We start from the raw sequence: 12124 nt of genomic DNA, 5'->3' as shown, positions 1-12124 counted from the left end.
AAACTTATGACATGGAAATGCCATAACGTAAAATTGGGAGAGTTTCAGATTGATCATGTTGCCATGGATAAAGATTATCATAAAGAAATTTATAATGTCAGAGTCCTCCGTGGGGTAGACATTGACTCGGATCATTATATCTCAAAAATAAAAATCAAGTTAACACCAAAAAGGAAACACAAACATAATCATCTCAAAGCAAGGAGAAATTATGATCCCAGTTACTTAATAAATAATAAAATATATTTAGAGAGATCCAAAACACCTTTAAATGACAAATTAGAGACAATGATCAACAAACTTAAAATCATAGCTGAAGAAATTGCCCCAATCAAAAGGAGAAAGAAACATGCGTGGTGGAACGAGGAATGTGACAAAGCAATTCAAGCAAGACACAAGGCATGGATAAATGATCAACAGAGGAAATCGGAAAAATCTCGAGAAGAACTAATTAATGCCAGAAGACAAACAGCTAAAGAAATTAGGACAATTAAAAGGAATTATCAAAAGGAAATGCTTAGCACTATAGAAGAAACATTCAATCAGCATAAAACAAGAGACTATTACAAAACATTCAAGCAATATCAATCTAAATTTACCCCTCCCACACTTATGTTAAGAAATAAAAATGGTAAAATGGCACACAATAATCAGGATAATGCTAACATTCTTGCAGAATACTTTAAAGAGTTACTTAATTGTGAGGATCCTGTGGAACATTTAGAATTTGATCCTAACCCAAAAAATAAAACTCCATTACAAAAGATTATACCACCAGTTTACAATGAAGTGAAAACGGCAATTAATGCACTTAAAAACTACAAAGCAGCAGGAGAGAATCAAATAGTAGCAGAAATATGGAAGAATGCTAATGATCAGACTATTCAAAACCTACATAAATACATCATTGATATTTGGAACACGGAGAAGCTTCCTGAGGAATGGAATACAGCGATAATCCACCCGCTGCACAAGAAAGGTGATCGCTCCGATCCAAATAATTATCGGGGGATATCCTTACTTGATATTACATACAAGATTTTATCCAAGATTATATACACAAGAATCCAAGAACAACTCGACCAAGAACTTGGAGAATATCAGGGAGGATTTCGACCAGGTAGAAGCTGTCCAGATCAAATCATTAGTTTAAAATGGATAATGAAGCACCAAAGAGTTCGAAGTAAGGGTCTGGTCATCACGTTTGTAGATTTTAAAAAAGCATACGACAGTATTCATCGTGACTCATTATTAAAAAGCCTTAAAGAATTTGGCTTACATCAAAAACTTGTTAACCTCATTAATATGACTTTTAAAAATACGAAGGCAAAAGTTAAATTTAGAGGTGAATTATCAGAATCATTCACTATAAGAACTGGACTTCGACAAGGAGACGGACTTTCACCATTGTTATTTAATTGTGCATTGGAGAAGGTTATGCGTGAATGGAACAAGAAATGCCAACCAACTATCAAGATCGGTAGAAATATTAAACTCAACTGCCTTGCTTTTGCGGACGATTTAGCATTACTTGCAAATACAATAGAAGAGGCTAAATTTCAAATTGAACAACTAGAAATTATAGCTAAAAAAATGGGATTACAAATTTCATTTGAAAAAACAGAAATGATGCCAACTTTTAAAGTTGATTTACCAGTTATTCAGCTGAACAGTAATAAAGAGATTAAAATTGTTCAGAAATTCAAATATCTTGGGGAAATAATAACATGGAACACAAATGAAAAAGAAGCAATAGAACACAGAACAACTAAATTTAAACAAGCACAAAGACTTACCTGGCCAACCTATAAAAAAAAATCTCTTTCGATAAACGCTAAGCTGAAACACTATAATTCCATAGTTAAACCAGAGGCAACCTATGCTAGTGAAACTTTATTCAAATTAAATGTAAAATCTACAACAGACAAATTACAGAAAACTGAGAGAAGAATTCTTAGAACAATTATTAATAAAAAACACCAAGTTGATGGACAGTGGAGATTGTTGCCTAACAACATTGTCTATCGTGAATGTGAATCAATAATATCTACAATGCGTAAAAGAAGAATTTCCTTTCTCTGTCACATATCAAGATTAGCAGACACCAGGATATTGAAACAACTATTCGATTACTTTTTGAAGAATAAAATCAATAATAATTGGTTCAAAGAAGTTCAGGACGATTTGGAAGAATTGGGTATAACTCGGCAACAAATCAAAGACAGAAAAGAGAAGAGGATTTTGAAGAACAAAAGCATAAGTCTCAAACTAAAAGCAGTTGAACGGAAACAATATACTATATCGGACACACAAAGGGCTTCCAGGTCGGAGAGAATGAAAAAGTTCTGGGAGAAGAAGAAGAAGAAGAAATTAACTCAAATGTATTGATTTCAGTGCTCCAATGTGGGCGTAAAATATGTAAATAAATAGGCATAAAAATCAGACACTCTAATAGTACATTAAACAGAATTTCTTAGTAAACTGCATGACACCATTTCTTAACCTAGACAAACTGCATGTATAGCAAGCTTACTTTTTGAATATGGTTGATTTCATCATGTCTCCTCTTCTGGTTACGTGTAATTTTTCTATCGGATTGATCTGACAACAAGTCACCGACAGGATTTCTCTCGTTGCTTTTCCATTGCTGATCGGACATGTCAAACCGGGAATTCATTATCCTACAAAATAAAATGAAATTGACAGGCAAATGTACAATAGCAACATTGTCTTTAGAGACAATGGTTATCACAAAGCATTTAGTTCTAAAACCAAAATAAAACTACTCCTCATTCTCTATATAGTTAGTACTAATTATACATTGCATTGTTCGAAATATTCTTAGCTAAATATGATTAAGGTTTTATATTCTATCAGGAAAAGATGTTTATCTTAGAGGTGCTTGACACTAAATTGATGAGCATGGACTATATCTTAGGGTGTGGCTTAAAACATTGGAGTTGGTACAGAGAAGGGTATAGTTCATCGAACTTAGAGATTTTTTGGATAATCTGAGTTTATTGACCATTGAAAACAAGTTAATATCACCTTCATACAGTAGAACTGAAGTGTCGTGGCCGGTTGGTAACTCCGGGTCCTGGGATGGCGCTGGATACGGCCTGGGTAGGAACCACACCCGCCTGGATGTGAAGTTATGGAATTTCTCGAAGTTCTGGAATTTCTTGAAGTTCTGGACGCACACGTACCGGGGTTCGATTTTTAAGACGTGATTCACGTGCAAGTCCCTGTACGGCATACCATTTATTTGTGGCACTGTTAAATAGATATGACCTTTCAATGACTGCATCCACTCGTACAATGAAATGTGACAAGTGTCACTAAATCCTTGATTCAGACACTTCATTGAATCAAAAATGTTCCTAAACAGTCACTTGAAAAACAGGATGATGGCATTAAATATTTGACCTTGTACTGGTAGAATTAATGTGTAAAATGTTAAGTTCGTGACGTGAGCTTACTAACACAGGCACGGTAAACTAAAATATTCTATAGGATTGCCGTTTATAGTCACCACAGTTTTTAATGCACAGTTTATGAAGGTTCGGAACACATTGGCAGTAAGCTTAGTAAATGAAATAGCACTCTGAAAATGTCTTATTCCGTCGATAAGCAAAGTAAATAATCATTAAAGAAAAATCGTACTTGGAAAAAGTCTAACTCCGTAAATTGTGAGTTCACTTATAACGCTAGAAAGTTCTATATTCCCTCGGAACATGGCATGTGTATTCTAAGTTGTCACAATCTATTATATTGACACGAGCCTAAGCACAAGTCCTGATGCAGTACTCGGAAAGTATTTCATATTTTCACAATCGAACGCAATGTTTAAAAATACCTTAAGTTCCACAGTTTGTCATAAGACATAAGTTCAATGTGGTACTTGGAAGAAAATCATACCATTCACACGAAAGTTTACGTTGACACAGCTTGTCATAGAACACAAGTCCAACTTACGCACTCTGAGAATTTCTATGTTCCTGAAATTGATCCACGAAAGCACAAGTTCGAAATATAAGTTCAAACGTGGTGCTTGCAGAAGTCACGACACTCACGAGAATTCTAAGTTCCTGCAATAGTCACCGGATAACAAAGTCCCAACATGACACTCGAAGAAAATGACAAAGTTCCAATGTGGCACTTGAAGAAAATAACAAAGTCCCAACGCACCACTAGAAGAAAGTGACAAAGAAGAAAATAACAAAGTCCCAACGCGGCACTCGAAGAAAGTGACAAAGTTCCAATGCGGCACTTGAAGAAAATAACAAAGTTCCAATGCAATACTTGAAGAAAATAACAAAGTCCCAACGCGATACTTGAAGAAAATAACAAAGTCCCAACGTGGCACTTTAAGAAAATAATAAAGTTCCAACACTCGGATTTCAAAGACTTTTCCAACTATAGGTTCGGTCTGTACTCACAGTGCTCCTCGCGTCACCCGTGCTGCAGAGACGGTGGAGTAGTCTGGGTCGTCCTCCTTTTATACCCGATTGCGTGGAAGTATCTAGAACATGGGTATTATCGATCCTTATAACTCTTAAAGTATACGGTGGATTTCCCTGAAATGTTGACAGGTTGCGTCCATTATAATGGTCTTTACGATGGCAGTGTCAAAATAGCGATATTTTAACTCAAAATAGACTTTTGCAGGTAGGCTGGAACACGACCATATATGGTCATGTAGAGGACACCCGAGGCAGCTACGTCATTGAGTTCGGCGGGCTGCATATCTCCCGCCGCGCGCGAAGTTCAATAATGGTTATGAATTTCATGTTTTTGGTCCGTATTGAACTGAGAATAATATATAAGTAATAATAATAACAACGTAAACGTTTCCACCTTTTCAATAAAAATATATTCACAAAATTATAAATTACACGGTACTAGTTTCGACCCATCTAGGGGTCATCATCAGCCGTATTGGAGCAAAGATCACTTTTGGCGAAATCCTAAGAAAATGTTATTTTAAAGAATAACAAGTGAAATGAGATGTTATTATGGTAATAGTTAATAATACAAGGAATATACATACTAAGAGGTTTTTAACAAAGAATAAAGTATAAATGGGGTGTTGTAAAAATTATAATCGTGGAAATCAGTAAGTTCTTGTATTGAAATGACATATATAAAATTATATATGGCTTAGGAAGAGGGCTTAAAATAGCCTTCAAAACCAACAATAAGAACATGAACGTTTTATACAATACTTCACACATCAACAAGACCAGCAGTTTTTTAAAATCAGGAGTTTATAGGATCAAATGTACCACCTGTAAAAAAACCTACATCGGGCAAACCGGGAGAAACTTCATTATCAGATACCACGAGCACACTAACGCAATAAAATACAACAGGTTTTCAGCCATCGGCCAACACATGCAAGATTATAACCATAATTTCACCAATATTGAACAAGACATGGACATCCTCGTATTAGCAAACAAGGGCCCTTTACTCAACATAATGGAAAATTACTACATACACCTAGACCAATACTTTAGTGCCAGTCACAATCTCAATGAAATCTCAGAGAAACCCAACATACTCTTCGATCTATTTATCACTTTCCTCAGAAACAATAATGCAGCCAACCTAAACTCAATCCCAAATTTAATCAAAGGTACTTTTCCAAGACAATTACACTTTCTCCCGCACCCTTCAGCCCCACCTTAAACCCTCTGTATTTCAAATAGTTCAATCTATCACAAAGGTATTCATTTCTTTAAATAATTAGTGTTTATGTTTCTTTTATTTGATCTGCCCTGTCAATACCTAAATATACATAACAAGGATTGTTCTTTACATTCTAACAGTACATGTTTTGAGAGCCTTCAGCTCTTTTCAACTCACAAGTTCAGAAACCTCTTAACATACCCGGACCTTTAAAATTACAAAAAAGGTTACAGGCGTGCAACTGTGAGCTTGCATTCAGGAGGTAGTGCGTTCGAGCCCCACTGTCGGCAGCCCTTAAGATCAAGTAGATGTTGATTCCCATAGGGAACCTAAAATATTTGTCCTGAATGAGTAAATTTATAATACCAATATAATGGTCCATTATTGGACATTAGCTCTCATAGTGTATTGGCACTGCTGGTGGCTTCAAATAGCCTATGCAGTGGCCTCCATGGTATGCACTAGCATTGCGTCTTGGGTGGTGTGCTAAGTCCCAACTGATGAGCCTAACTTAGCACACGAGGGCGAAACGCAGGCAACCAAGAATGAGTTAGCTGGAAAATTTATAATGTCCAATAACGGACCATTATATTGGTATTAGCCCTTAAGATGTTTTTCCGTGGTTTCCCCATTTTCACATCAGACAAATGCTGAGGCTGTATCCTAATAAAGGGCACGTCCACTTCCTTCCCACTCTTAGGCCATTCAAGTTTAAAAACATTTTAAATCCGTATTGAACTGAACAGAATAGTAGGGTTCACCTATTCAATACAAAAGAGTGCTACATTTAATTATTAATGGGACCGGTTTCGACGCGTGTTCAGCGTCATCTTCAGCCATAAACTTTAAAAGCAGACAGTAACATATTTAAACTTACAAAACAATGCATAATACATATGAGTGTACAATCTTCTTATGAACGATTGGTTAAAAATTGATATGATTAAAACATGATCTGGAAACATTTCTTGTAACACTAGCTTAAAAATTATACTAAAAATATAACACTATTTCCTTTTATGATACTAAGAGAAAGTCCTCTTGACGAGTCTTGATTTGTAAAATAAAAGTTATGAAGAATATTAGGAACTTCAGTCAAGATCCATTTCCAAAGCATTGAGTGAACACCAGTTTTTAAAATGTATGTATGGTCCTTCTTAAAATGACATAACGAATTTTCAAATCTAAAAAGAAGACGAATATTTCAAGTTGCTTTCCGTTAACGTTTTTTAAAATATTAGATATCTTGCATCTATTTTTGAGGATGAAATACAGGTGTTCTCTAACTAAAAAACACCCATTAACAATGCTATGGCTGGAGTTGGTCAGCTGCGGGTTTTCAATTTTACCATAACATGTGAAAATGAGGCGGAAAAAACACCATTTTTACCCCAGGGTACTAGAAGGTATGGATTTAAAATGTTTTTAAACTTGAATGAAGCAGCCAACCAGGCAAATGCTACAGCCCATCAGTATTTGAGTTTGAAGATCAAAACTGGAAAACTAAGGCAAAGACATGAAGTTCATAAATCAATGCGCAAAATCAAACCTCACTCCAATTTTTTTTTAAAGTGCGATAAAACAAAGTTTCATCCCTTCCCATCGACGTAATATTCATCTAAAAACTAATGAGCTTTGGTTGAGAAACGAACTTAAAATTTATTTATCGGAAAAAATCGTTTCTCAATCACTGTTTATATGAGACTCACCTCAGAGCTACAGTTCTACTTACAGAAGCCCAATGGAACATCTTTCAAGAGCAAGCCCAAGTTAGGTTATTTAACATATTAGCTATTAAACAAACTACTTTAGAAAAGAAACTCAATTTGCTTTTACACAAAGCAAAGTCTAAAAATTCTCCAGTCAAATCTGTTAATAATCCAGGACCCACTACCGATCCTTTAGCTCTTTTCCATCCTCCGTTAATAAACCTATCCAATACAATCTTGGACGAGGACAAAAAAGTTATTCTTTCTAAAAGTCAAAGCATAATTGGCCATGTTTAAATCCTGCCAATACAGCTGCAAAACTCGTTATTGAGTCAGAAATGGCCATCAGTAGAATGCCACACGACCTACAACAGGAACTTAGAGTCAACATGAAAAAAGAACTTAATAAACCTTCCTATTTAAAAGCTGTAAAGTAGCCCCCAATACTAACAATAATAAAGAACTGTTCAAGGAAAGGAAAAGATTCAGAATCTCAAAAAGAAAGTAACCGTCAATAATCTTATCATCCCGAAAGCCGATAAAGGTAAAACGACAGTAGTCGTGGACAGAATGGATTACATTCCCAAAAACCAAAGCCTTCTTTAATAACGATTCGTTTTCAATCATAAAGAAGGAACCCACACAGTCTATTCAACGCCAGTTAAAACAAATTTTAAAAAATACTTCCTTTCTCTTTACCAAACAAGAAAAACAAAAATTAATCATTATGAATCTAAGCTTCACTCCCCAAAATCCACAAAGCTGGTGTCCCTATTATTGATTACAGACCTAGTCCTCTTTACAAGTTAGCACAGTTTACTCTTGTTAAACATTACAAATTTTCTTCCATTAAGAACACGAGGGAATTAACAGATTAGATCATTTTAATCTTCAATCCTTTCACACTATGCATTCCTTCGACATAGTTAATATGTACCCTAGCATAAATACCAATTTTCTTTTTCCTATTATTAAGAAGAATCTACTCACTAATAGCCAACTCAGTAAGCTACAAGTTCTCAATTTTATGAACCTTCTCAGGTTGCTGAACAACAATTACTTTACATTCTATAATATTATTTACATTCTATAATACTATTTATAAGCAGAATGGTCTAGCAATGGGGTCACCAGCCTCGGGGATTCTGGCTGAGATTTACTTAGATTTCTCGGAAAACACGGTTATAGTTAACAATTTAAAGTTTTATTTAGTTTATTCTCCGGGTTGAACTGTGTGGTTTTTATCTGTACATTATGTACAGTTTGCCGACGTTTCGAATACATTGCAGTATTCTTGTTAATTATTCTCTCGATAAAGGCTTCCTTGAAACCATTACTTTTAGCTATCGAACAAATTAAACTGAGTTCTTTGTTTAAATTCCTTTTTAACATAGGTATTCTAAATGCTCTCTCAACCCTACTCGATCCGAGGTAATAGGGGTATTTCAGTCGCCTTGACAAAGAATACTGCAATGTATTTGAAACATCGGCAAACCGTACGCAAACTAAATAATTCTACAGACCGTGGAAGCTTCACCTCTAAGTTTAATAATATTCATTTCTGGGCCAGGTATGTGGACGCTCCACAAATGCACAGTCTACCATTGACAGTTTAGACCAAGATATTACATTTACCTTAGAATCGGAGACTAATAATCGGAGAAACTTTTTGGATTTAACAATTACTAGATCACTTTCCTCTTTCACATATAACATCTACAGAAAACCAACTCAAATGGCCAACACCATAAGGAACCATTCTTCCCATCCTCAGGCTTATAAAACTGCTACTTACAATAGCTTGGTTGAGACAGCATTTAGAATACCTAGGTCAAAAAAGAATTTAAACAAAGAACTCAATTTAATTCATTTTAACAAGTTTAGGCATTGCCCTAACACGACCCTACTGAGAAGTAAATCCAAAGCCGACACTTTTTCAACCTTCACTTTTACTAATGAAATTTAAATTATCACTAACGTTTTCATAAAACATAATATGAAGATATCCTACAGAACTAGTAATAGAAGCATTGACATTCTTCAAAACTCCACCTCCATAAACAATAGTAATGTTTTTCATAATTCCGGAGTATACAGATTCTGCTGTCAAGACTGCAGCAGTTTGTACCTAGGACAAACAGGAAGAAACTTCAGGATTAGATATGCAGAACATGTCAACGCCGTCAGATATAATAAGTTCTCAGCAATAGGCCAGCATACGAAGGATTTTCAGCATAATTTTACTGATATCGAACAAGATTTCACAGTACTATTTATTCTGAACAAAGGTCTTTTGCTTGACATCACTGAGAGTTGTTACATTCACCTAGACCAATATTGCAATTCAGGTTTAAACCTCAACGACATTTATGAAAAGCCAAAAATATTATTTGATTTCTTAATTGCATTCTTTAGGATTAGTAAAATCTCCAATAGCAAATTAGTTTTTCAAAACATACATAATACGTTTTCACGCCATGCTCATCACCCTACCTAATTCCCCCTCTTCCTCCTTCCCTTCCCACCCCGTCCCTACTCAAACTCCTCCCTATCTCCCTCCTCTCCCATCCCTACTTACTCTCCCACTCCTTCCTATCATATCCCCTGCTTACCCACTTTCCCTTCCCCTACCTCTTACCAAACACACAGTATGTACTGGTCTCGGTGTCTTACAACTCTCAGTGTCTTCTCTAACAAGTAATAATAATAATAACTTAAATGTTTCCACCTTTTCAATACAATATATTCACAAAATTACAAAATTATACGGTACTAGTTTCGACCCATCTAGGGGTCATCATCAGCCGTATTGGAGCAAAGATCATTTGTGGCGAAATCCTCTAACACACGTTCACACATGCCGCCGGAGGTGAATCACATATTTACTTAAACTCTAGAGCAGGATTTCTTCCTTTCCAATTTTTATAACTTCTCCCCATTTTTCTTTTTGCTTCAGGTCCCACCTTGAACTGAGAATACCTTCTAGTACCCTTGGGCAAAAATGGTGCCTTTTCTGCCTCATTTTCACATGTTATGATAAAACTGAAAACCCACAGCAGACCAACTCCAGCCATAGCATTGTTAATGGGTGTTTTTAGGTAGAGAACACCTGTATTTCATCCTCAAAAATAGACGCAAGGTATCTAGTATTTTTAAAACCGTTAACGGAAAGCAGAACTTGAAATATTAATCTTCGTTTTTTAGATTTGAAGATTTGTTATGTCATTTTAAGAAGGAACATTAAAGACTGGTGTTCACTCGGTGCTTTGAAAATGGATCCTAATATTCTTCATGTCCGACTCGTTGGCTGAATGGTCAGCGTGCTGGCCTTCGGTTCAGAGGGTCCCGGGTTCGATTCCCGGCCGGGTCGGGGATTTTAACCTTCATTGGTTAATTCCAATGGCTCGGGGACTGGGTGTTTGTGCTGTCCCCAACATTCCTGCAACTCACACACCACACATAACACTATCCTCCACCACAATAACACGCAGTTACCTACACATGGCAGATGCCGCCCACCCTCATCGGAGGGTCTGCCTTACAAGGGCTGCACCCGGCTAGAAATAGCCACACGAAATTAAAAAATATTCTTCATAACTTATATTTTACAAATCAAGACTCGTCAAAAGGACTTGCCATACTTATTTAAATGGAAATGGTGTTATAAGAAAAGTTTCCAGATCATGTTTTAATAATATCAATTTCAACCAATCGTTCATAAGATATGTACACTCATATGTATTATGCACTGTTTTGTAAGTTTAAATATTGTTCTGTCTGCTTTTAAAATTTATGGCTGAAGATGATGCTGAACACGCGTTGAGACCGGTCCCATTAATAATTAAATGTTATAATTAGAGATGGGAATTTGCCTATTTTATTCCTGTATTCAGAAACGTAGGCTTTTGAGATATGAATCTGTTTTAGGGTCTTTTTAGCTATTTTTCATTGGTTTTATTGTGCCTATAAATGCCTATTTCAGGGGTTTGTGCCTATTTCGAGTATAATTGCCTATTTGATGCCTTTTGACTGTATTTTAAAACAGACGATTTTCTATCTGTTTAACCCACGAACAAAAATGGGAATTTTCAGAAGTCACCAGAAATTGTTCTAGGGAAATTTCCATCAGGAGAAACAAGGAAAAATTGGACCTCGAAACCTTCAATCCCTCCAACCTCCTAAGACATATGCGAGAACCAGTCAACGCCAAAATATGCTGCACAACCCGTCTGCCCTGTACCTTTCTTTCGATGCGAACTGTTGTACGCGCATGCTTTACGTTCAGAACGTGTTGTGATTTATTGTGAAGTGGAAGAAAAGTGTGTTTGCGGCATGCTCAAAGAAAAATCGTCGAGGTCCTACTGGCTTAAGCAGTGGATCACAGGGGATCCCAATTTCACTACGGATGGAAGGGTAGTCTGTCAAGCTTGCTGTTAGGTGGTAAGTAAGTTCATTTGTTCCTTTTATCTCTCTTGTGATTGAGAACTATGATCGCATTTCATTGTAGCATATATAGGCCTATTAATTTCTGTATTGTGGCAACTTGTTTTGTTGCAATGTTGTATTAGTCATGAAGTTTCAATAATTTATATTGCTATCATGCAAAACATTAAATTACTGAATAAGGAGTTAGAACGCAGGTGGTCTCTTATCACAGAATGGATGAAAATTAAATCGGTATGTTGAACTGTGATTCATTTCGTGTGAAAATAGATATTTACAAC

The 12124-nt window shown here is 35.9% G+C and overlaps 1 protein-coding gene across 2 annotated transcripts in view; it reads right to left on the bottom strand.

The window, feature by feature from the left end:
• The window catches only part of LOC136879058 (histone acetyltransferase KAT8), a 141801-nt gene that overhangs the window by 75851 nt on the left and 53826 nt on the right, over positions 1–12124 (bottom strand). For both annotated transcript variants that reach the window (XM_067152796.2, XM_067152797.2), the window contains one exon: positions 2534–2681. In XM_067152796.2, coding sequence (XP_067008897.1) covers positions 2534–2681 — 148 coding nt within the window. The remainder of the gene's footprint in view (positions 1–2533; positions 2682–12124) is intronic.

Source organism: Anabrus simplex, chromosome 8 (genome assembly GCF_040414725.1).
Source record: "Anabrus simplex isolate iqAnaSimp1 chromosome 8, ASM4041472v1, whole genome shotgun sequence".
Lineage (NCBI taxonomy): Eukaryota > Metazoa > Arthropoda > Insecta > Orthoptera > Tettigoniidae > Anabrus > Anabrus simplex.
Note: the sequence above shows the minus strand (reverse complement) of the source record. Positions and strands in the feature narration are given on the sequence as shown.